We start from the raw sequence: 27,804 nt of genomic DNA, 5'->3' as shown, positions 1-27,804 counted from the left end.
ATCTCTTATTTTAACTTTAAGCATCGATTTTGCATTACATAGTCTAGAAGTCTTTTCTGAATTATATAATGCCCAAAAACACAAGTGGACTAAACAATTAACCTTTAAAATATGAATAAATGAATATCCTATGTCTACTTCCTCTGTTTCAATTTATGTCAAAACATTTATTATTGATAATATTAAGGTTTAATTAAGATAAATATTCAATTTTTTTATTTGATATAAGTTTCAATATAAGTGTCAAAACATTTATTTTTTAATCTCTTATCTCCTTCCTCTTTTTCCCCACACTACCCTTTAGACTCCTTTTACGTCTGATTCCCCCATATCATGATAAAGAGGTGAAGGGTTCAAAACTCACTGATTATGGTTGGGTATTGTCCACGCTAGCTACAATCTTTCTTTCATAGTTAGCTACCGTTTCATAACCTCATCAATCTAAAACTAAACAAAACACAGAAACACAAATTATAAGATAGAAAAAATTGTTTCAAAGATAAATTACAAACAATTAAATAAGCCATCACAAAGAAAAAGGTGGATAGTTGATATTTACGCAAAAATTGGTGAAGAGATACTTAAACACAAATTGCTAATCATTCTTTGTCTATTTGTGTTACAGAATCTCTCATTGATTAACAATAACTTAGTTTTTACGATTTCATTGAGCACACAACCCTATCCATCCCTTACTTGATTTATAATATTTTGCTAATTGATAAATATATCTACTTTATCTTCATAAATCAAGTCTAAATATTAATAGGTTTCTTGCTCAAATTATTCAAGTATAATATTAACGGTTTGTTAGATGATCGGTTGGTTATTGTTTTTTTTTTTTACCTTATAATTGTTAACTACACTATAATATTATAATTTGTGGAACTTTTTGGTTTCAACTCTACATTTTGGACATAAATTCTTTTCGTTGTGATTTTAACACTTAGAAACACCAATTTATAAGAAAAACTCAAAACTCAAGTGTATAATCTGAAACAAAGATAATGCATGATAAAATCATTCAATTAATGTAATTATATTTACAAATTACCTAAACTAAGATATGAATGCAATTACATTTTATTCACACATCAACCATTCTTTGTACTTCTATGCTTATGTTTTAAGTAATTTCTGATAACTTACTTGGTTGTTTATGGTATTTCAATGCATGATCAGTGGTGTTTTATGTTGGTACGAAATGTAAAAGTGAATGAATATGTGTATGGTGTATATGAGAATGAAAATGATGTATATGAATATTGTGATGAGTAGTTTGTGAATTAATTGAATGGTATTAATGGATGTAATATCATGATCCTCGTGGAGGGGTTACATGGTAGTGTCTTGTAGTTTCTTTGTATGAATGACTAGAGTTAATCCAACGGTTTACCCTGAAGCTCAATAACCCCAATCTCAGGTAGAGATTGATTGTTATGTGGTGGAAAGTAGTAGGAAGTCCTAGTCTATGTTCACCGACTAAGGATATAGCTGTTGACGGACTAACCTTGTGGATGACATAGGTTGGTGTTTGTATTTGGATTTGAATGGGTATTGTTGAAGGCCATCACAAGTGTATGAATCATCGTAGCTCGACATTCATACTACATTTAGATGGTCAAGTCTAAGTTTGTGGCATGTTTAGGATGAATGTTTATCTTATGCGTGTAATACAATGTATGATGGAACTTTCTTTGTATAAGATGAATTATTTATCTACTAGCTTACCCTTGCATTTGTGTTGTATGTCTTTTTGTATTTTTTCTCTTTTGCGATGATCACTTAAATGGTGTAAGTTTAGGAAGAACATCTTTTAGGAGATTCAACGTTTAGTTGAGAGAAAAGCAACATAATAGATAATCTTTGATCCATCAATGATAGGATTTCTTGTTCTAATAACCTCAAGTTTCTTGTAAGTTCTCATCTATATATGTTTTATTTTTATAGTTTTATATTACTAATTTGGAATGTTAATAATAGTTTTTAGGAAGAAAAATTCAATTATTTAAAATCTATTAAGATTTTATGAATAAAATAATCAAATATATCATTAAAATAATTACAACTTTTAAACTATTTTCTAAACAGAATGATAATAAATTTCTTTGCACTTCTTGATGAAACAATATAATATTTTATTAATTTTTTTTAACATGTTATTAAAATAAATAAAAAATCTAAATGTTCTAAATCATGATTTATAAAGCAATTAAAATGAGTTTGATCCGATAGGTTAGTTCTATAAATTTATAAAATGAACATGGTTAAATAAAACAAAATGTATGACATCAATAATAATTATATCTAAAAGTATAAAAATAGTTTTATTTCATGAAAAATATATGTGATAAGTTATGCATCAAATCACTATATTAAACTTAAAATTATTTTAATTAATATAAATTAAATTTTAAAATTATGTTTTAAAGTAGACCAATGTAATCGGTTAATATAATCCAAGATGAAGCTAAAAAAACTATAAACTACATCAGACGTGGATTAAGTTAAATCCATTAGATGATGTGTGGGGCCGACATTTCATACTTCAAATTATTCCTGAGTCAGCAAATGGATAAGAAATTATACAAGTTTGGGATATGTCTGAAACCCCACATTTACTTTTGTTTTAGAAAAAAAAATAAAGAGAGGAAATATCTAACACATTGATCACCATATAAAATATATTTAGAAAGAAAAATATTTTAAAATATATAATATGATAAAAAAGAAAGTCGAAAAGAAAAAAAATAAATGATTAATATATATATAATAAAAATATACGTGTATTATGATCTAAATTAAAAAAAAATCACTTGTCTTTATCTAAATTGGGTCAGTTATCCTAAAACCTTATTAATTATTAAATTAAAAAATACAACGGAAAATGCTTTGTAGTGATTATGTCAGACGAATGAAGACAATGCTAACAACTGATGGAGGAGACTTCCATTTATTTTGACAGACGATTTGATTACGGATAAAATATATTTTAATACATGTTTTGGACTCGTTATTTTGTTATTAATATGTGATTCCACATGGTGTTCTTTATTTAGTAATTCTTTTAAAACAATTATTATTTAATTAACCTTGGAAATAACTTTTTTAAAATAAGCAAGTATTTCTTTAGATTTCATCAGCACCAAACTATATTAATAAGGGCCATTATTTTCTTTAGTAGTTTTTTTAATAGCATGATTATTAAGTCTTGTTATACAAATTGATAAAGAATGTTAAAAATCTTTACTCATTATATATATCAATTCATCATTTTTGTTTTAGGAGTGTTAACAGTGTTTTTTAAGACTTTTTTTTATCAATTGTTATGAAAATGTGAAGGAATTTAAACAATCTTATCCGAAATACATTTAATTTTAAAATGATGTACTTTCTCTGTCATTTATTTTGGCTAGATTAGAAGCGAAGTCAGCGTAAGAATAGATGATTACCAAAACGAGATCTTGATTACCATTAAGTAACAACAAAAAGAAAAAGTAAAAAATCAAGAGCCGATAAAATCACCAGTGTGTGCTGGTAACCTTCGAACACAACACATGGAAGTGACTCTGATGAGCTTGCTTCATCACCGTTGTGCATGATCACCAAGTGGAAGGTGTTCCATCTTCCATTTTCGCAGACAAATTAAGAAAAATTATATTTTTTCACCTTTTCTTTGGCGTCTGAGACGGTTTTCCTTTCATGGGTGAATCCACCATTCCTCATTTTCAGCATCTAATGGCGAAAAAATTGCTCTTTTTGTTGACCCTTTTGGAAATACTGCTCTGTGGGCAATCCAAGTTTATGGTGTACAACACATCACAGGGTATAGTCCCTGACAAGCTCAATGTTCATCTGGTAGCTCATACTCATGACGATGTTGGTTGGTTGAAGACAGTTGATCAGTACTATGTTGGTTCTAACAATTCAATTCAGGTGTTGATTTAATTCTCTTTCTTTGGCTAAACTTGTGAACAATGGTGTCTGAAGATTGCAAGTTGAGGGTCTTGTTTGTTATGTTGCAATGTGTAGGGCGCTTGTGTGCAGAATGTGTTGGACTCTATGGTGCACGCGCTGTTGGCTGACAAGAACAGAAAGTTTATCTATGTTGAGATGGTAAGTTGGCTTCTTTTAAATCCCTTATATGTTGTTTTCTTGAGTTTCTTTGTTGGATCAAAGTGCTATTGCTCGTGACAAGAGGAAATTTTGAAGTTGCTTTTTTGGGCTAAAAGTAGTGCTGTGATGTTCCAAGACACAATCCGGCAAAGCATTTCATTTCCTTTATGTAGTTCATGCCTTCCTCTGCAACTTTTTTTTACCAGATTCATGATTTATATTTCACATCCTTCTTGTGGCAACAGATTAATGTTGCTCCTACAACAAGCTTGAATTACCTAGACTGTTAATGCTCGTGACATTGACAAATAGGAATACTAGGAAAATGAGGAAAACTATGTTTTTGAAAATATGGACTACTTTTAAGGCTTTCTTTAAATGCTAATGTGAAATGCTCTCTCTTGGGATCAACTCGGTGTGGCTGTGTGATAGGACTAACTAGCTAATGAAATTGATAGATAGGAATATCAAGAAAATTTGAGGATTTGTCTAACACCAAGGCGTCAACTCCATATATATTTAAATTCCTTCTACATTTCCTGTTTTTGTTCCTACCCTGTCCATGTTTATATGCTCGAACGTAGCATGCAACTATATGTTCATTTTACGTGTTGGCTGTTTCTTCTTAATTCTTTCACTTTTATCAATGCAGGCATTTTTCAAGAGATGGTGGAGAGATCAAAGTGAAGCTGTTCAGGATGTTGTTAAGAAACTTGTTAGTTCGGGTCAACTAGAGTTCATGTAAATACCTTTCTGACAACAGATTTCAATGTGATTAAGAACAAAGTCATTCTTCAATTGTAAAATGAAAGCCATCCTTTACTGTGAAAACAACCTGATTAAGAATTCCTTTGTGAGGGTTCCAATATCTATGGGCAAATATCTATCCATTATGGTATTCTTCAATCGTCTTTTATTTAGGGATTGATGCTATTTCTTTCCTTTATTTTCTCCTTGTTACAGAAATGGCGCCATGTCTATGCATGATGAGGCAGTTACACATTACATAGACATGATTGATCAGACTGCACTTGGTCATCAATTTCTGAAAGAGGAATTTGGTGTGACTCCTAGAATTGGTTGGCAAATTGATCCTTTTGGACACTCTGCTGTGCAGGCCTACCTGTTGGGAGCTGAAGTATGGCATAGATCTTCAAGCAATGAATCTTATCATGACTCTCAAATTTAGAAAGAATATGTTTCTCTTGTATTTCAATAATGAGGGCAATGGACCTATAAATACATAAGCTTGGTAGTTATTTTGGGAAATATAGATAGCTAATTCTAAGGAAATATAATCCTAGCATTAATACCAATATACCCATGCAATAAAGAATAAAATTATAGCAGGAATGAAATAAAAACTTTCTAAAATACATAATGAGCAAAGCATGATTTTGATAATGACTAATGAATATATTTTGAAGAAGATATATGTCAGAATTATTATTTGCTGTGTGGGTTATCAATTGGTTCTACTTTGTATGCAGGTTGGCTTTGACTCACTTTTCTTTGGTCGGATAGACTACCAAGATAGGGCTAACCGCAAAAAGGAGAAGAGTCTTGAGGTTATCTGGCAGGGTAGTAAGAGCCTTGGCTCTTCAGCCCAGGTGAATATCAAGAAATATATTTCTTTTCTCTTTAAATATTTTATGGTTGTCTTTGTTAGAGATTCTACATTGACTAGGAATAAGGTCGAATTATATTGTATATAAGTAGGGTGCAATTCTCACTTTGCAATACGGTTTTGTGAGGTTAAATTAGACATAAGTTCACTTACTAAGAGTCTTTGTATTTGTTGGAGATCTCACATCGACTAGTGATAAGATAAGTTTATAATACATAAATGGGTGCAAACCTCAAGCTAGTTTTGTGGTGTTGAGTTAGGCTTAAAGTTCACTTCTTAACATGGTATTAGAGCCATGTGTTAAAGCCTATGTTAGCAAGAATTTGTTATTTGTTCGGCTTATTATGCCACTTACTATTCGGAAATTTGTTTATTTGTTAGGCCTATCGTGTCACCTGGTATCGGGTAGCTATTGAACCACTCATTAATGTCTAGTACCACGTTCAAGATGTGAGAGAGTTCAAGATGTGAGAGAGATGTGTTGGAGATCCTATATTGACTAGATATAAGAGAAGTTTATAGTATATAAATGGGTGCAAACCTTATCTTATAAGACGGTTTTGTGGGATTTTACGAGGTTGAATTGGACATAAATTTACTTACAAAGAGTCTTTTTATTTTTATGATTGGTTTCTCTTAAATTAAATGTTTCCTTTTATTATGTTGAGTATCCTTTTTGTTCTTGTAGATTTTTGCTGGAGCGTTCCCTGAAAATTATGAGCCACCTGCTGGATTTTACTTTGAAGTTAATGATAACTCAGCGATAGTTCAAGTAATATTATAAGAACTTGTTAATTTTGTTATCACATATAACTATTTTAGTTCTTTGTTATGCTAAACTTTGTTTACTTCTTCCTGAAGGATAACATGGAATTGTTTGATTACAATGTCCAAGAACGAGTGAATGACTTTGTTGCAGCTGCATTATCACAAGTAAGTTGAGCGTGTTTATCTTCAGACTTCTTAAAAATGTTATTTGACTTGAGATGCAATAATATGGTTAGAAATTAAAAATTGAATTGAGTGATTGAGAGGTGTTGGGTCTTTCGAGGAGAATTCACCAAGGAGATTCAATGAGCCAAACTCGCGTAAGATATTAATGTAAGTGTTAGAAGTCTGATAGGATATAAGGTAATAGATAATGTTAGGGGTTGGAAGGTATACAAGAGAAGAAGAAAGTATAGGAGAGAAGAAGAAGGGCACTAAACGGTAGAAGGCGGGGAAAGGTCGAGCCGGACGGTGGAAGGCGGGGAGAGGTCGAGCCGAACAGTGGAAAGAGGTGAAGAACTGGAACCGATTGATTGAAGAGTTACTATCCTAACTGTTGTAGCAGTTAGGATGGGCGGGAAATATTTATAATAAATAGAGCTATATTATAGGGAAATATTCAGTATAAGATATTTATAGTAAATAGAGCTATATTATAGATATTTATAGTAAATAGAGCTATATTATAGGGAAATATTTAGTATAAGATATTTATAGTAAATAGAGCTATATTCTAGAGAAATATTCAGTATAAGATGGCGGGAAATATTTAATATAAATAGAGCTAGATTCTATTGTTAGGGTTATGCTTTTGATTATTGAGGTTGTTAACCGACGACTACAGTCCTGTGAGGGAGGTTATGCTCTCAACTATCTTGTTTAGAGAATTCTATTACCATTAATAAGAGAAATTCATTCTTTCATTATCCTTTCTGCCTACTGTGATCTTGGTTAATTAGGTTTTCTACTCAGAAACCTAACAAAGTCCCACATCGACTAGAGATATGTTGGGTCCAAACAAAAGTCCCACATCGGATAAAATAAGAGATGGACATGAGTTTATATACATATAAGATACCTCAATTGGTAAGAGGCCTTTTGGAGTGGTACCAAAAGCAAATCTGTGAGGGCTTGACCCAAAGCGAACAATATCTTACCAGTGTGGAGATCTATGTGTATGTGTGTGTTGAAGATGTACTGATGAAGTCAGACTCACTTGAACCATTAGATGATCTGGAAGAGTTAGACGAACTAGGAACCTTAAAAGGGTTTTACCGATTCAATCCTCAAAGTTTTCAAAAGGATATTAAACTGTAAACAAGAACTCAACCATGACCTTAAATTTAAAGCAAATGGAAAAAACAGAAAAAGATGATATTAGTATGTAATAATCTATCAGATTTTCTTATAGTTGGTGCTTTTAAAAGATGTTTCCAACCTTCTTTAATGGAAATCCATTTCAACCAAACTGACATGTTCTTAACTTGAAGCTTGAATATGAATTTGAATTTTGCTATTGAGTTTTTTGGAATAGCGGGAACTTTAATTGCTTTTATTCAGGATCATCTTAATCGCTATCTTACACTATTTTATTTTTAGGCAAACATAACTCGAACAAATCATATAATGTGGACAATGGGAACTGATTTTAAGTATCAATATGCACATACATGGTTCCGGCAGCTGGACAAACTCATTCATTATGTAAACAAGGTAACTCACTCGTATACATGAATTTATTTGTTTGTGGTTTGACTTCATGTGCTTATTCTTGTTATTATGAACTCTGATTGTTAAATATTTTTCAACTTTAGGATGGACGCGTTAATGCTCTTTACTCTACGCCATCCATATATACTGATGCAAAATTTGCTACCAATGAGTACTGGCCAATCAAGACTGATGATTTCTTCCCGTGAGTTTAATTTGTAGCTGTTTCATAATCCATTTTGCTTAATTATTATATTTTTGTATGGTATGACGTTTCTCCTCATATTTTCATGAACAAAATACCAGTTATGCAGATCGTGCAAATGGTTACTGGACAGGATACTTTACCAGTAGACCAGCTATCAAACGCTATGTCAGATTAATGAGTGGCTATTACTTGGTATGATTTGTATATTTATAGTTTACAAGGTAATAATCATCCGTAGTCCACCAGTGTTTGGATATTTACTTTCTACAAAAAAATTATTAGGCTGCAAGACAACTAGAATTTTTTAGGGGGAGAATGAATTCAGGGCCAAATACAGACTCATTAGCTGATGCTTTAGCAATTGCTCAACACCATGATGCAGTCACTGGCACAGAAAAGCAGCATGTTGCCAATGATTATTCCAAACGGCTGGCAATAGGCTACAAGGAGGTGCAGTTTCAGAGTCTGTTTCAAGTTACTGTGTATAACCATTTGTTAGTGAATCGTCTAGTGGCATATTGCTTTTTTGCAGGCAGAGGAATTGGTTTCATCATCACTGGCTTGCTTGGTTGAATCACCATTGCTTTCTAGATGTCAAAACCCAGTTACAAAGTTTCAACAAGTAAAAGATCTAGAATCTTTTTAAGTTTGTTCACTATTTGTATTATTTGCTGAAATGGCTTGCTTCTTCCTTGTCTTAAATTTTTGTTTTCAAAATTTTAGCTGTTGATAAATGATTTCTTATCCTTTATTATTCCTTGGCTCAATTACCGTTTGGTGTATGACATGTCAAACCTGATTTTGTTTATTTTTAATGGATTATATTCCTTTCTTCATCTTTTTGATAAGATATTTCCCTATGTAATCAAATCATATCATATTTCTCTATTTGCTGTAATCAATAATTTTTTTAACATGTTAATATATACAGTTTGGCCATCCGATCTTTGTTGTTATATTTTGATGTAGTTCAATTTACGTTATTATATAATGACATGTGAGCTTTGTGCCTTCCCCTTTTTCACAAAAAAGATTATAATAACTATTAGATATGATAGTTTTTTATTATCATATTTAAGTTCGAGTTTTTTATATTTTCAATATACTTTTTCCTTTTTCATATTTTCCAGTGTCCACTTTTGAACATAAGTTATTGTCCTGCATCAGAAGTTGATCTGGTTCGAGGGAAGAATTTGGTAAATTCATCACATATTTTGTTATCCTTTCATTAGTTATATTGTTTTATATTTATTTCTTGAATTCTATCTTCTCACGAGTTTTTTCCATGCTTAGCTCATTGTGGTTTACAACTCTCTTGGTTGGAGGAGGAATGAAGTCATTCGATTTCCGGTGAGTGATGTCACTCTAGTATTTGTTGATTGTTCTAAATTCAGTATATGGTGGAACATAGAGAAATTAAAACTAATATGATGAAAATAATCATAATCTTTATCTTTTTTGTTCTTCTAGTGGTCTTCAATCATGAAATATTAATGTATCTTCAATATGTTAGAAAGTTCTTGGAGAAACTGATATGATATTTTATTATTTTTATCTGTGTGAAGCTGAATACAAAAGGGAGCATTTATAATGGCTACCCTTGAAAGCAGAAACCAAAAATGCCCAAAACAAACTCACCAAATTTATATTTTTTTAGACTATTAAATCCTAGGTTTAATCCTTTACTACATCCCTATTTATGTACGAATTTCTCAATTGGGTCCTCGTTTTTTAAAGTGTATCAAAATGGTCCCTAATTTTGAAAATTGATATCAATTGAGTCCTTTCTGTTAAGTTGGCTAGACGGCGTTAAAAAAATTGATGAGTGGGATGCTGAGATGACGAACGAGCGCTCGTCCACGAGCGAACGAACGCTCGTCCATCAGCGAACGAACGCTCGTCGACCACCGAACGAACGGTCGTCCAGTGTGGAACGAACGGTTGTCCAGCAGTAAGAGGTCGACGAGCGTTCGTTCTCTGGTGGACGAGCGTTCGTTCGCTGCTGGACGAGCGTTCGTTCGCTGGTGGACGAGCGCTCGTTTGTCATCTCAGCATCCACTCATCAATTTTTTTAACGCCGTCTAGCCAACTTAACGGAAAGGACTCAATTGATATCAATTTTCAAAATTAGGGACCATTTTGATACACTTTAAAAAACGAGGACCCAATTGAGAAATTCGTACATAAATAGGGATGTAGTAAAGGATTAAACCTAAATCCTAATAAAAGTTAGATGTAAAATACACCAACTGACTATGTTAGTTGTCAAATGAGCTGACATAATCAGTTACCAACTAAGCGTGTATGTTGGGAAGTCTGATATGGCCTGCCTCAATTCTTGGAGTGAAGCTTATATAACTATTAGAAAACTTCAATTGATAAGAAATAGTTTTAAGTTGAAATTTGACATGGTATCAAAGCTTATTGATAACAATTAGTTTTGATAGGCTGCCATGGTTTGACAAGCATCTATAGAGGGGTGATGTTGGGAATGTCCAACATTGTCTGTCCCAATTCTTGGAGTATGGTTTATATATGTATTGGGAAAGTTCGCATAATCCAAATTGGCTTTAAGTTGAATCTGCCAATATATAGCTAATAGCTAACAAAGCCTGCTGGTGCACTTGGCTACTAACTTCCTAATAGATTTTTATTTAGGGCAGCTATTATGATGTTAAAGGTTTTTCGAGATTGATGTTTTAATGCACTTAGACATATATAATATTTGCTAAAATGGGCTAGTAACTTTCTCTGCAACTATTATAGTACTTACCCGTTGTGTGTGTAGATGTAACTAATGTTGCAACCATCTTCAGGTTACTGAGGCCAATGTTAGAGTTCAGGACTCTAACGGTTCAGAAATAGAATCCCAACTTCTTCCTCTGGCTGAGAAATATTTAGACTTAAGAAACTACTATGCGAAGGCATATATGGGTCAGGCTCCACTTAAGACACCTAAGTATTGGCTTGCATTTACAGTTTCTGTACCCCCACTTGGTTTTAGCACCTACACTGTCTCAACTGCGAAAAGAACAGGTTCAAATATATATTGCTTTAGTATTTAATTTACAAGAGTTAATTTCCATGCTCATAACAAATAAATGATTTCTATTTGATTTCAGGATCAACTAGATCGTCAGTAGCTACATATAAAAGTAGTGAAAAGTCTAAATTTGAAGTTGGTCAAGGAAATTTGAAGCTTACATTTTCTACTGATCAAGAGAAGTGTACCAATTATGTTAATATAAGAAACCTGGTTTGTGATACTTCACTTTGCACCACACGATTCCCTTTTCACTAGAACACCTTTATCTGTGCAATCATGCCTCTGTATTTTGTGATGTTCTCTTTCCTGGTTTCATGTTTTCATATATTCTATAGCTTCGAATTTTACGTGGATAGAAAAATGTAAAAGCAAAAGAAGTAGAACTTGATTAAAAATGTTATTTTTTGACATGTCAGGTTGAGGAACAGGTTAAACTAAGTTACCTCTACTATTCTGGATACAATGGAACCAATCAAAAGGATCCGCAGGTAGATAAACATTTTGACCATAGATATCAATGTCATACGGGTTCAATATATTTTTAATTTCTGTAAATATAGAAATGTTCACTTTTAGTACCCAAAAGCTGTCTCCTTTTTTCCCTTGTATATGGAAATAGGGACCATACATGACACATTTCCACAAAAGAGGGACCAAAGAGTGGATAATTTTTTCAGGAATTAAAAGTGAACATAATCCTATTTTCAAATGCTAAACTAAAAACATATTTATCCCTTTAAGTCTCTCGCAATTCTATTTTGGATATAACTTCATAATTTAATTCCCCTCACAGAATTCCGGGGCCTATGTCTTCCGTCCAAATGGCACATTTCCAATAAACCATGAAAAAAAGGTTTGAAGTCCTTCCTGCTATATTCTAACCCAACAAACGAATTCCCATAACAAGTGTCACATTCACTTGAATTTTCAGGCTCTATTAACTGTTTTGAATGGACCAGTACTAGATGAAGTTCATCAACAAATCAATCCATGGATATATCAGGTATTTTTCTTGTTACATCTTTAACAGCATCTTCATATTATTTTCTTAGTAATAATAATAAACTTCTTTCCCATTTAGTTACATGAAATTGTGGTCACATAATAATTTGAATAAAATGTGGTGTGTAAAAAGGAAGACGGGAACTGCATGTTAACTTCTTGGCAATCTTAATATGATAGTTCTTACTTATTTATATAGACAATACAATTGATTTTATTATAGTTTTTCCTCTATATGATAATTATGGCTTCACCTTACTTTCAAAACTTTAGGTGCAACAGGTCTTGATATTTTACATTATGCAAATTACTTCAATGTTCTTTTACTTTAAGTAAACAAAAAGAGTAAATAAAGCTTAGGGAATACCCTTAGTGCCATACGGGTAATTTATTTCGCAGTCTCAATTGTTGCAAAATAATAAATGAATTTTGCCATAAATAGCCTGGAGACAGTCTTATACATCGGCCCAAACACTTAATAAAGTAGGTCCCACTTCATGAATGAGGGCTAGCGAAGTGGAACCAATCCCATTATCAGTACCTGTTCTACTTCAGTTTCTATTTGCCCCAGCTCCTAATTTTTTCTATAATTATAGTAATAAATGTTGATGAATGAGACTTTTTATCTTCTTTTTACCTGACATTAGAAATTAACATGCTTCAAATATGTTCGCAGATTACCAGACTATACAAAGGAAAAGAGCATGTTGAAGTGGAGTTTATCGTAAGCTTTAAATAATTGGTTATTATATTTACATTTGTGTCATTCTCCTAGTCATGTTACAATTTGTCTGTGACAGCTTGATTTCCTTTGTAGTTTGGTAAATACCGTGATAACTATTGAGATATATTCTTATATGGATTTTATGGATAATGTTGGAAGCTTATTTGAACTTATGGTATGTGGAATATCAGGTTGGCCCTATACCGATTGAAGATGGAACTGGTAAAGAAGTTGCCACTCAGATTTCAACTACTATGGAAACCAACAAAACATTTTACACGGATTCTAACGGGCGAGATTTTATCAAAAGGGTATGCAGATCAGACTAATGTTCCTTGTAATACTACATCTAAGTAATTTAGATCATACATAATTGTTGGCACCAGATGTTACCTTGCTTACGTTTTCATTATTTTCTTTTGTTGAAATTCTTTGGTTTAAGGTATAGAGAGAGGGAATGGAGAAAATGAAGATTGATACTAATAATTCGAATTGAAAAAGGAAACAGATCATAAAATACTAAAGTTTTAGGAAACTGAGAAAATAAAGAATTTGATCCTTAGAGATATATTTTTAAGATACTCTAAGGTATTCTGAAGATATCATATCAACAAGATACTCTGCTAGATGACCTTGGTTGTGGGAGTCTAAGAGAAGAAACAAGGGAGTCTATCAGGCAATAAAATAACTGATTGTGTTATTTCTAGAACTGATATTGACTTGATGGGATATGTTTGCAGATACTCAAATATTCTGGAAGATGTAATATTGATATTCTAAGATATTCCAACGTCTTTCTATTTCCAGATGCTGGGTTTTGTTGCAAAATATAATTCTCTCATGGAAGTCAAGAAATGGAAACAACATATCTTTTTATTTGATCTTAAATTTGTTGATGGCATATAGAAGTATCTGCAAAAAAAATTCATTTCTTTTCCTTCAGTTGTAAAGTAAATTTTTGAAACTCATCTCACTGCAGATACGGGATTACAGAACTGACTGGGATCTGGAAGTGAACCAACCCACTGCTGGAAATTACTATCCTGTATGTGAACTCTTATACAACATTTCTGTTATATTCATCATTGGTGTTCAAGACCTAGTTTCCCCCTCTTTCCTGCAGGGATGCTATTGCTGAAACTGTTGTGCTTGCAAACTGTTGTTTGTTCTTGTATGTTAAAATATGAAACTTCTAATAATAAACTGCATTTTTTTAACTTATTTGGCTTATTGAAATCATTATTTCATGAGCTTTGTAAGTCATCCACATGCAAATCCATTTTAGAATTGATTGCAGAGATGTATGCCCAACTACACTTCAGAATTCAGACTGCTTTCTTTATGGCACAGGAGTTTGATAAATTCCACAAGTTATATCCATTCTTTAGGTTCTTAATATTATTTATTTTATCCTTCAGATTAATCTTGGGATATACGTGGAGGATAATAAAACAGAATTCTCAGTTTTGGTGGACAGATCTATTGGAGGATCCAGCTTACAAGATGGACAAATAGAGCTGATGGTCCACAGGTATGTGTTGTTCTTCAAATGATGTGTTAAATAGATTGATATTGTACTGGAGTTACTTGAAATTATAATTGAACTACTCTTATTTAGAACTTTGCAAGGCCTTGTTTCTTGGAAATGTGGTCTTTTTCCACCTATGGTAAAGTGTGTAAGCATATAGAAGGGAGCAAAGCTTTTAATAATTAAAATGTTTTGGAAGAAAGGAGGGGAAAATTTCTTAGATGTACAATTTAGTTAGTGATTTGGTACTTTAGTGAAGCATAATGCAACTTTTTTTAGATAACTTATCTGCTTCAGATTTTGAAGTGTGGGCATGTTGGTTGAGTCTTCATCATTTGAGAGGTGGGGATAAATTGCTTAATTCAGCATCACGATCTCCAATTTTTCACACTAGAGTTTGGATTGCTTCTTTCGGAGTGATAGGATTAACTCATGAGTAAAAATTTTGGTCATCTGAGGTCTGACATGACTTTTTGTGCTCTAAAGTTTTCACAAGAACTGTGAAAAGTATTTTTTTTGGTGTTAAAATCTATAGTTTTCTGTCATTTATGTAATTTTTTTCTTATGAAGAATAAATGATGTTATTCTTACTAGTTTGACCTTGCCATCAATAATTGTTTACTTATCTTTTTAATTAGTGAATTACATTTCTTACTAACGTACTACATAGTATGTTAGGTTTTCTTCAATACTTCTTTTTGAAAAAAACAATGCTATTAAATTTATTGGTATTTATAAAGGAAATATGCAATCGATTTAAAGTATTTGGCATTTTGATGAACAAAAAAACATGTCATCGTGTGTTGTTTTTACAATTTGAAGTTTTCATGAATACCAACCGTACCTGTCTAATGTATTGGTGCCTTAGTGGGTGAGGAGGGTCTACTTAGGGGGGGATATGCAATGGTCAAGAGACCTCTCATTGCTTTTGATTGCTTCCCCCATCTCCCACCCCTTACCCATGCAACCAGCAGCAACCCCTTTTTTTTAAGTCTTGTTTTGAGGGTGTCTATTTTCAGTGTTTGATTCTGTCATTGTATTTTTGTCATTTTTAAAGGATTATAATTTCTTTCTTCTCATAAACAGGAGATTACTACTTGATGATTCAAAAGGTGTTGCAGAGGCTCTAAATGAAACAGATTGTGTTGGTGGTGATTGCAGGGGTCTAACTGTAAGAATTTCATGCATATTTTTATGTTATTTAGTTGTTTGTTTCTTTTATTAATGTTAGATGTGTATTTTGCGTATATATTCTCATTTTATCAGCTGACAATTTCTCTCAAATGGGTCTTAAAATGCTGATGGCAGAAAAAGGTTTGACAAATCAATGTCAATCCACTTTTTCTAAAGCTGACTAAAATGTCAATGTCATAATTTTGCATTTAGTGTCAAAATCCCATGACCTGCATTTAATATTTTCTTATACAATTTTAATTACATAATTAAGAGATTTAATCACATTCCATAGTTAAGAGGATTAATAGGCTGATGCTATATTTTATATCTATTGTATAGGATCATTGGTCCTGAATAGTAGGAATAGATTATATCCAATATAACTTGGGATTTTCAGTTATTAAGCAATTGCTCCCCAATGAATAATATCATAACAGTTTTCTGATATGGTATCAAAGTCACTTAGAGCCTATCCTATTCAAGTTCTTTGGGATTATTATGCCACTGTTATCGGGCATCTTGTTAGACCACTCACAAATATATAATCCTATGTTCGAGATGTTCATTCCTCATAATGAGGAGATGTGTTAAAGATCCCACATTGATAGGAGTAAGACTGAAGTATAATGAGTGGGATGAATGTTACCTTACAAGCTGGTTTTGTGAGGTTGAATTAGACATAAATTTGATAAAAATATGTTTAGGCAAAAAGCTCGTGTATTGAAGATAAGGATAATTCATTCTCTACAAAAAGACCTCATTCTTCCAAAATTAAGTCCCATTAACACCTCATCATCTATTGAAACTAATACTTCACCATCTACTGAGTGTAGTCAGTCATGTTGCTTCACCAAAATTAACTGGAGAGAAAACTCATTGTTACCCATCCACTGTAGGTATACTCGTGAAGGAGAACTTCTGTTATTCAATCACCACAAGTCCATGAATATGAATCTATACCTAAAATACCTGACATTAATGAAGAATAGAATATGCTAGCCATTGAAGTTTGGGACCTTCCAATTGCAGTAAGGAAAGGTGTCCGAGGATGTACTCAAAAGCCAAGGTACCCATTGTCACACTTTGTGTCTTATGACAAACTATCCCGTAGTCACCAAAGCTTTCTTGGTCATCTAAGTACTGTCACTGTTCCAAAAACTATGGATGAGGCACTGAATAGTAATAATCGAAAAAATGCTATGAAGGTTGAAATGATTGATCTAGAAAAGAACAAAACTTGGGAATTGGTGGATCTACCTAAATCCAAGGCAGATGGGACATTAGAAAGATATAAGGCTAGGCTTATGGCTAAAAAGATATAAGGCTAGGCTTATAGCAAAGAGTACTCAAACATATGGGACTTACTATCTTGAAACTTTTTTACTTGTCGTAAAAATGAATATAGTTAGAATTTACTGTCTCTAGCAGCTGACTACGAATAACCATAAATAGAGTTTGCAACAATTTGACGTTACAAAGGCCTTTCTACATGTCAATCTTGAGAAAGAACTTTACATGGAGGTTCCACCTGGGTTTAAAGTCGAGGAAGGAAAGATGTGTAAACCCTGGAAGGCACTCTATCGATTGAAACAATCTCTTAGAGCATGGTTTGACAGGTTTATTATAGTAATGAAGATCATGGGGTACAAGCAAAGGCAAAGTGACCGTGCATTGTTTATTAAGCATTCAACTTCAGCAGAATTACCTCACTAATTGTGTATGCAGATGATATAGTTCTAACCTGAAATGATCAGGTAGGAATGGAAGCCTTAAAAAAATGTTTGATAACAGAATTTGAAATCAAGGAGTTAGGTAGATTGAAATATTTCTTGGGCATTGAAGTGGCTCGTTCCCATCATGGTATTTTCATCTCCAAACAAAAATATTTGCTGTATTTATTGGTTAAAACTGATAAATTAGGATGCAAACGAATAGAGACACCTATTTAACAAAATCACAAACTTGGTGAAACAATTGAAGATGTAGTTGTGGATAGACAATCTAATCAAAGACTGGTCAGGAAATGGATCTACTTGTCTCACACTAGGCCCGACATTGCCCATTCTCTAGGAGTTCTAAGTGAGTTCATTCATAATTCAAAAGGAGACTCGTCTCAAAATTGTTTATCACATTCTACAGTACTTGAAAAACTCCTGGTAAAGGAATTTTATTTACAAAGGGGAATGAGATTATCTTAGAAGCCTACACAAATGCTCACTATGCAAGTTCTATAGATGATAGATGATCTACATTTGGATATTGCACTTCTCTTAGAGGAAATTTAGTCAATTGGAGAAGCAAAAGAAAAAATGTTGTGGCAAGGTCAAGTAGGGTTTACAGCCATGGCCTTAGGAATTTGATAAATACTATGGTTAAAGATAATTTTAGAAGACCTGAATATTGATTGTATTGTGATATCAAGTTAGGAATAAATATTGCACATAATCCAGTGCAACATGATAGAACTAGGCATGTTGAAGTCGATCAACACATCATGAAAGGAGAAATTGGGTAACAGCACAACCATTTGTATCCCTTGGAAATCAACTTGCAAATGTATTGACAAAAAGGCTAAGTGGTGTTACATTTCAGTCTAGTGTTGGCAAATTGGGAATGAATGACATCAACTCACCAACTTGAGGGGGTGTCAAAATTCTATGATTTATGTTGCAGTTAATATTTCCTTATACAGTTTTAATTACATAATTAGGAGATTTAATTACATTTCATAATTAGAAGGATTAACAAGCTGATAGTATATTTTATATTTTGTGTACAGATCATAAATTGTAGGAATAGATTATATTCATTATAAATTAGGATTTTCAATTATTAAGTCTTTGTATTCTATCTAGGAGCAATTTCTCCTCTATCAAGAATATTAGAAACATTTTTCTAACATTTAGAAATGTTTAATTGATATATAAATGAGAAAGAAATTTGTCAATTTTCAATTGCTTTCTAAAAAGGATTTATTCCCAATGTTGTCAACAAATTATGTCTACCCAAATTTTTTGGCAGTGTGTAGTTTTGGCTGTTAATGTATTTGGCTGGAGCAGTTTTCCTGCATTTTGTTTAATGTTATTCATGGAAAATGTCTGCTGTATGATTTAGATTTTCATAACTGGTAATATGTCACTAACAATCTATGTTGTAGGTCCAAGGCAAATATTACTACAGAATAGACCACTTAGGTGAGGGTGCTAAGTGGCGTCGTACTTTTGGCCAGGAAATATATTCTCCACTTCTTTTAGCCTTTGCTGAAAAGGTGAAATTGAATACTGCAAACAAAATAGTTCTTTGTTAGATATATTGCATTTATGTTAATTAGGGAAACATGGTCGCTATGTTAATTATGTTATTTTTAATATTCATTTGTATTTGGGCTTAGCTTATATTTTCATTATTATAAATACATTACCTCTGTGTATTTTTTGTACAAGGAAGATTAATCCTATACCTAGTTTTACTCTATTCAATATGGTATCTAGAGCCTAAAGCTTTTGATAGTCAATATTTGAATTTTGAATTCATTGGGAGAGGATTCTCTTGGTCCTTGTCATAGAACACTCTTTCTTATCAAAGATTGAGGTTGTTGTGGCAAATCTTTACTGACTCATCAATATGCTAGATTATGGCATTTCCATCTCAATCTTATTTTTGTGTTCTTCTCTTATTTTCGTTATTTATGTTATGAGAGGAATCAAATTCGGAAACGATTGTACTTTTTTCTAGATAGGATCGTATTAGTTGGGCAACTATCAATTGCATTAAGGTCGTCTCCTTGTCCTCTTTCAGGATATGTGCTTGTTGCTTTGATTGGAAAACCTTGGTTTTTTAGGGTTTTTTCTCTCTCTGTGGCTTCTTCTGCTCCCTCTTCTAATAGCGCAGACCAATTTACTCTTTTCTATGAATTTCTTAAATGGTATGAGAATCGTCAGAACTCTAGTTTCACTATTTTTGTTACACGCACATCTATATTTTTTTTGGCCTAACTCAACCTTCTTCCCTTGGACCATGGGTTCTTGACTCAGGTGCCACAAATCACATCACTGGTAACAAATCTTAGTTTTCTTCTTTATCCTCTTTTGGATAATTTACCTACGATTACAATGGTTGATGGTCTTATCTCATGTTGGTCTGCCCCTCCCATGACTCATGAGTTCTTGCAGCATTTCTTTTATTTCTTGGAAAATTTCCCTTATTTCTTGCATACTGTCTTTTTTTCTGTCATGGCTCTTCCTTGTTTGTTGCCCCCTCTATCCAAAGTATTTACTCTGGCTTCCATGCTTCCACCTCTTCCTCTATCCGGCAAGTCGGACCAATTTGTTAGGTTCTTAGGTAGAGAAACCAAGAAAACTACTGTAAAACACCAAAGCTCACCGAAAAGATATGGTATTATTGATTCTAAGCACCCAGAATAGCAAGAATGCCTCCAAGGGACAAAGCTCCGTTCACACAGGATGGTAATGATCCTATCAACAATTCTCTACACATCCAAAAACAACTCCCCCCCTACCTACAAAGACCCCCACTATATAAAGAAAGTCTCACTCAACCCTAACAACTAATTTTTTAATCTGTTTCCTCCTATCATACACATTATATTTTATCATATTGTCATTTCATTCGAGAGAAGATTGTATCTGGAAACATCAAGACTAAGTTCGTCAACTCAAATGATCAGTTAGTAGTTATTTTCATACGGAGATTGAGAATTGATTATATTTGTAACGAGCTTGATACATATGATTTATATGCACTAACTTGAGAGGAAGTGTTAGATATATTGCGTTTTATGTTAATTAGGAAAACGTAATTCCTATGTTAATTATGTTATTTTTACTATTTATTTGTATTTGGGCTTAACCCACATTCTCATTATTATAATTACATTAATCTGTATGTATTTTTTATACAAGAAAGATTTATCATATACCTAATTTTACTATATTCAACATTCTTGAACATATATCTACTTTTTATTTGATAAATTTTGAACATTTAGAATTATATCATGTATCAGGTACTAAAGGTCTATTTCATTGTGCAGGATGATAAAGATGAGTGGATGAATTCCAATGTATTAACATTTTCAGGAATAGATTATTCTTACGCATTACCTGATAATATCGCTATTATAACATTACAGGTATATGTGTCTTCAGCTTAAAGGGATTTCCTTATCCTCAATAGTATTTGTTCAGTAACAAGTGAATTTACAGGGCTAATACAATGATGGTATCAAAACTTTGTTTTCTTTGTGTTGTGTGTGAGGAAGTGCCCATATGTTAGGCCATCAAGATCAGAAGGGTGGAAACGGAGAGAAAGAGAAAGACATATAGAGAAAAAGAAATCAAGGAATATTCAATTCACTAAAAAGAATTTCTATGAATGGATACATATGTCTTTCACCTTCTTGTTATAACTAATCGAATACATATTACTGATATAACCAATGTTCAACAACTGATGGCTATTAAAACAATAAGAAACGATACTCCATAATTTTTTCTGGAACTCGCAGCACAAATTGAAACCTGAGAATTAAAGGGTTGAGAAATTAATCAATAAAACCATAACACGTGTTACTTGTTGTATAACAATAACACCTTACCCCACTAAATGATCTCTTTTCCTTCTAGATAGACCTTCAATTTTGCTACCTCTTGGTTCCTAACAATTTATGAAATCTGTTGTGTTCAAATTCTATGGCTTCTAATATATCTATTTTCTTGGACTTTGCAGGAACTTGAAGATGGGAGGGTTCTTCTACGGTTAGCACATCTATATGAGGTCTCTCCACTTCATCTTATTTAGTATTTCTCTCGAGTTTTTCTTTGACTTCACTTTTGAAAAGAGAAGTTGTAATGTTTTATTGGTACCATTGCTCTTGTATGTTTATTTCATGATTTTTCTGGAATGAAGTATAAGCCTTGGCATTAAAAATAAAGTGCACTGACTAATACATGAATGGAGAGAATGCATATTTTCTTCTAAAATAATAATTGCAGTTTTGTTGGAATAAATCAGGGAACCTATTAGTGTTGGAGAAAACTGTTCCAAGACTGGCACAAGTTTTGTATAGAATGGATTACTGCCATGGTGATTGTTTGCCAACTAAATAAATACATCATGGTTGTTACTTATGAATTTTAAGCTCATTAGATTATTCATTGTCTTTTTCTACTGTAATTAATAGTTAATAGAAAATGAATTTGCTTCATGCTTTAGTCCCTCATTTTCTTTTGCCCATCAAACTAATGCATAGATTGAAGAAGACAAGGATCTCTCTGTAACGGCAACTGTGGAGCTGAAAAAGCTCTTCCCTGGGAGGAAGGTAAGTGATAGGTTTCATTTCATGAGAGTATAAAAATGTTTTTTACACTTTTTTTTTAGCTTGTTTTCTAACTCAAGTTCTTTCCTTGAAAAATAGATCAAAGAGGTAAAGGAGATGAACTTATCTGCCAATCAAGAAAGAACAGAGATGGAGAAAAAAAGACTTCATTGGAAAGTAGAAGGCTCTGATGGAAATAGACATGTTTCAAGAGGAGGACCCGTTGATCCAAAAGAGCTAAAGGTGGAGCTTTCTCCAATGGAAATCCGCACTTTTATCATTTATTTTGATGGTGTTTCAGACCAACTTTTTTATGCAATGTAGAGCAAAATCAGTGGTCCAAGTCCTTGCTTTTGAACAAGTATATTGGTATGACACAAATATTAACGTTTCAAATACTAGTATGTTTTGCATAATACCATATCTTGCTTGAAGGTTAGTTATAGCCTATTTCTTTCATACTCTTATCTGTGTAGGTTTTCCATAACATGCTTATATTCCACTAATCATTCCCTAACTTGTGCATGTGCATAATATTTTAAAATTTGTAGAAAATCATGTATAGTCTAACATGCCATGACATGTTTAATAAAATCTTTATGTAATGAAAACGATAATTATCATAGAATTATTTGGAACATCCTATGACATGAATTTAATAAATAAACAAATTGTATTGATTGTTATAACGAGAACACATGTTAGTTAGTCGTTACAATCTCTGAGATGAATTTAGTAAATAAACAAATCGTGTTGATTGTTAAATATTACATATAATATTCTTTTTAAAATCTCATAAATGTAGTTCAGTTCAATTTTAGGAGTTATCAATAGTTAGATTTTAAAAAATAAACTATATAACAATCTTGCATTTGACAAGTTCTAGAAATATGTTTTATAGTTTATTATTTAAACACAAAAGCAAAACTAAAAGTGAAATTCGATAATTTGTGCATCTACATGGAAGACTTGACCAAATTATATATATATACACCCGCGACTATGCTCCCAATGCAGAACAGTGATTCAAGATTTTTTTTTTTTATTCTGTGAATTGGGTATTCCAAAGGTTTTTCTGATCCGAAAATATCTTATGAAATGCCCAATATCCCCAATAGCTTCTTCGGATTCTCCAAATTTGCCTTCTTCAATCGTTCACCACCGATCACGGTTACCATCCATCTTCACGCCTTCATTAAAGAGAATCATAACAATGTTATATGATTCAGTGCAGAGATGATTTCTCTTCATTAAAGAGAATCATAACAATGTTATATGATTCAGTGCAGAGATGATTTCTCTCCAATGTATATTGTTCCCATGCTTGAAGGATAGTGTCAAGGTATGTGCAGCAGGAATGAGACAATGAGAAGAGACGGGTCACGTTTTGATTCAATCTTTTAGTTATTTGTTAATAAATATTATCCTTAGAAATAAGATAGTTAGTTTGTCTGTTCCATAAAAATAGCCACTTTCGGTAATGTTTACCCACGTTTTAGTTATGTTTTGTTTACATGGTATTTTTGTTTTTTATATTAGTTATTGTATTGGCTATATAAGGTCATTTACTTCATTGAATAAATCAAGCTTTTAAAGCTAGAATTGTACTTTGATAATATTCCATTTTAAACACTGGTATCAGAGCTCACACACGGCCTGATACATATATTAGCAAAACACGAGAGAAAAGAGGTGAGCATAAATATATGGCTGACGGCACAGCTTCCTCAGTATTTCAAAGTTTGATGGATCCTATGATCATTGGTCCATGCTAATGGAAAATTTGCTGAGATCTAAGGAATACTGGAGCGTGGTGGAACAAGGTTATGAAGAACCCAAAATACTAGAGTCACTCACAAAGAGCATAACTCTAGAAGAGCATAAACTGAACGATCTACGAGTAAAGAACTATTTATTTCAATCCATTGACAAGAATATTTTGAAAACCATCACCAACAAAGCTAATCCAAAGCACTTTGGGATTCAATGAAGCAAAACTATCAAGGGAATGCTCGAGTTCAACGCACGCAACTTCAACGACTTTGAAAGGAGTTTGAAATTCTAGAAATGCAAAACGGTGAATGCGTGAATGATTACATTTCTAGAGTCATGATCATTGCAAATGACATGAGAGGAACAGGGGAGACCATGGAGGATGGACATATTGTTGAAAAGATTTTGCATACATTATCTGACAAATACAATTATATTGTATGCTGATCGAAGAATCCAAGGACATCCATGAAATGACCGTAGATGAGTTGCAGAGTTCATTACTTATACATGAACACAAGATAAAAAGGTAGGAAATAACTGAACAAGCATTGAAAGTCACAGAAGACTATTATGCTCCACAAGTTACTGAACATTTCAGTAATAGAGGAAGAGGGCGGGGTGGATACAGAGGCAGAGGAAGAGCAGAGGTAGAGCTTTTGACAAATCTACAGTTGAGTGTTATCGATGTCACAAGCTGGGACATTTTCAATACGAATGTCCCACATATGCCAACTATGCAGAACACACAAAGTTGGATGAAGGAAAGGAGATGTTACTTATGTCATATGTGGAAATGCAAGGAGACAAACAAGATGAAATGTGGTTTTTGAACTCTGGATGTAGCAATCACATGAGTGGAGACAAGAAATGGTTCATTGAACTTGATCAATCATTCAGACATATTGTTAAACTAGGAAATGACTTCAAATTGAATGTCATGGGAAAAGGCAATGTTCGAATGAAATTAGACAGATGAATTGTGACCATCACAGAGGTATTTTACATTCCTGATCTCAAAACAAATTTGCTTAGCATTGGTCAGCTTCAAGAATGAAATTTGTCTATACTAATTAAGAATGGATGTTGTCGCATTTATCATGCTACTGAAGGTCTGATTATACTAACTATGATATCTACAAATCGTATGTTTGTGCTTATGGCATCTATCGTTATTGTTGATACTAATATATCAAAGGCAACATGTTTAAATGTAACTTATGAAAATATTACAAGCTTGTGGCACCAGAGGTTTGGTCACCTGAACATGAAAGGACTACGGACTCTTGCATATAGGAAGATGATTCAAGGCCTGCCAATATTGAAGAATCAATCCAAGTTGTGCACCATATGCATGACTGGAAAACAACAACGACTTTCCTTTCCACAGAAAAAGCACTTGGAGAGCTTCCAGACCTCTACAACTCATTCATTCAGATATATGTGGTCCAATTACTCTGAATCTCATAGTCATAAAAGGTATATCCTTACCTTTATAGATGATTATAGTCGAAAAATGTGGTCTTATTTCTTACATGCCAAGTATGAAGTCTTTGATACATTCAAAAGGTTTAAATCATTGATTGAAAAAGGAACAGGATAAAACATAACCTGTTTGTGCACTGGAGGAGGAGAGTTCAACTCATCAAAATTCAATGACTACTGTAGCAATAATGGAATCACAAGAAAACACTGCACCTTACTCACCACAACAGAATGAAGTGGCAAAAAGAAGAAACCTAACCTTGATGAACATGGTGAGATGCATGCTCACAGCACGATATGTTCCAAAGAAATATTGGCCTAAAGCAGGAAACTTAGCCACTAATATTTTGAATAGATGCCCAACCTCAGTCCTACCAAATATGACACCTGAAGAAGCTTGGAAAGAGAGAAAACCTTCAATCACACATCTCAAGGTGTTTGGATGCATAGGATATGTTCACGTTCTTGATGTTACAAGGAAGAAGTTGGATGAGAAAAACATCAAGTGTGTATATATGAGAGTTAGTGAAGAGTCCAAAGCTTTCCGAATGTATGATCCAGAAACAAACAGGATGGTTATTAGTTGAGATGTAGTTTTTGATGAAATGCACAAGTGGGACTGGAAGAAGTCATAAGGAGTTAATTCTCTTGAAATAAAGTGTGAAGAGGAAGAAAATCATGGAAGTAAAGATTCAACAGTGACAAATCAAGAAGATAATGAGAATGCAGAAGAAAGTACAAAAGATGAAAGAACCAAACTCCCAGAAAGGAGAAGACAACCACCAGTATGGATGAGGGACTATGAATCTGGAGCTGGACTGTCAGAAGAAGACGACGAAGAAGAAATGGCACATGAAGTGGAACAACTCACTCAAGAGATGCAGCAACTTGCCATGTTCACATCATATGATTCAATTGATCCCACCACCTTTGAGGAAGCAATCAAAAGTCAGATATGGAGGGATGCAATGGAGAATGAGATTGCAGTAATCAACAAAAATGGAATGTGGGAACTAACAACCTTATCGACAAAAGCAAAGAAAATTGGTGTGTAGTGGGTATTTAAGACCAAGATAAACGAAAAAGGAGAAGTAGACAAATATAATGCTCGTCTTGTAGCAAAAGGGTATGCTCAAGAAGCTGGAATTGATTACACTGAAGTATTTGCACCTGTGGCAAGATGGGACACCATTCAATTGACTTTATCCATTGCAGTCAGTCGAGGTTGGATAGTTTATTAACTAGATGTCAAAAGTGCATTCCTACACGGAGAGTTGGCAGAAGATGTGTATGTGGAACAACCAAAGGGATATGTGGTAATCGTTGAAGAAGACAAGTGTATAAACTAAAGAAAGCTCTCTATGGGTTGAGATAGGCACCTAGAGCATGATTCAACAAGATAGAATCATACTTCCTCAAGGAAGGTTTTGAAAAAAGCACGAATGATCACACGTTATTTACAAAGAAAGAAGGAGCAATACATGTTCTTATTGTGAACCTGAATGTAGATGACCTTAGGAAATAGTGAAAAAATGTTCCAAGAATTCAGAAACTCAATGAAAAAGGAATTTGAGATGACCAATTTGGGCAGGATGATATATTTTCTTGGTGTGGAAGTCACACATACTTCAAATGGCATTTTTATCTGCCAGAGAAAATATGCTAACCAAATACTTGAAAGATTTGGTTTTCAAAACTGTTTAGTTGTGAAAAATCCAATCGTTCCAAGGTGTAAGCTCACAAAGGATGTTGGAGGATTGAAGGTTTATGCTACTACATATAAGCAAATGGTGAGAAGCCTTATGTATTTAATTGTCACTAGGCCAGACTTAATGTATAGTGTAAGTTTAGTGGCTCATTTCATGAAAGCACCAACTCTTATGCATCAACAAGCAATAAAAAGGGTTCTACGCTATTTGAGAGGAACTACTGAACTAGGTTTGTTTTACAAAAGAAAAGGAAGAGAGATGTTGGTAGCATTCTGTGATAGTGACTATGCTGGAGACTATGATGACCGAAGGAGTACCTCAGGATATGTTTTTAAGATGTCAAATGGATTAGTTGCTTGGAGTTCTAAGAAGCAACCTGTGGTATCACTATCCACCAACGAAGCTGAATATATCTTTATAACAGCTTGTGCTACTCAAAGTATTTGGATGAAGCGTGTACTTGAGAATTTGGGGATTAAGCAAAATAAATGTATAATTTACTGTGATAACAACTCAACAATTAAACTTTCAAAGAATTCAGTCATGCATGATCCAAGTAAGCATATTCATGTTCGATTTCATTTTCTTCGGGAGT

At 33.2% G+C, this 27,804-nt stretch overlaps 1 protein-coding gene across 2 annotated transcripts; it reads left to right on the top strand.

The window, feature by feature from the left end:
- The first annotated feature begins 3,515 nt into the window (after positions 1-3,515).
- Positions 3,516-22,701, top strand: LOC148197832 (putative alpha-mannosidase At5g13980). 2 transcript variants are annotated; one of them, XM_088115129.1, is made up of 29 exons: positions 3,531-3,936; positions 4,033-4,116; positions 4,769-4,857; positions 5,080-5,254; positions 5,607-5,726; positions 6,432-6,515; positions 6,605-6,676; positions 8,111-8,224; positions 8,326-8,426; positions 8,528-8,621; positions 8,712-8,879; positions 8,962-9,051; positions 9,560-9,625; positions 9,723-9,779; positions 11,246-11,465; positions 11,552-11,685; positions 11,892-11,963; positions 12,269-12,328; positions 12,407-12,478; positions 13,154-13,201; positions 13,393-13,512; positions 14,181-14,246; positions 14,620-14,732; positions 15,816-15,900; positions 19,063-19,173; positions 20,959-21,057; positions 21,654-21,701; positions 22,177-22,245; positions 22,342-22,701. In XM_088115129.1, the coding sequence occupies exons 1-29, from the start codon at positions 3,703-3,705 to the stop codon at positions 22,564-22,566; spliced, it is 3,090 nt and encodes a 1,029-aa protein (XP_087971255.1). In that variant the 5' UTR covers positions 3,531-3,702; the 3' UTR covers positions 22,567-22,701. The 2 variants fall into 2 exon arrangements, with proteins under 2 accessions (XP_087971256.1, XP_087971255.1); XM_088115130.1 differs by lacking the exon at positions 20,959-21,057 and having other exon boundaries at positions 3,516-3,936.
- Positions 22,702-27,804: the final 5,103 nt, after the last annotated feature.

This window comes from Vigna umbellata, chromosome 5 (assembly GCF_029865625.1).
Source record: "Vigna umbellata cultivar VRB3 chromosome 5, Vumbellata_1.0, whole genome shotgun sequence".
In the NCBI taxonomy this organism is placed as follows: domain Eukaryota; kingdom Viridiplantae; phylum Streptophyta; class Magnoliopsida; order Fabales; family Fabaceae; genus Vigna; species Vigna umbellata.
Note: the sequence above shows the minus strand (reverse complement) of the source record. Positions and strands in the feature narration are given on the sequence as shown.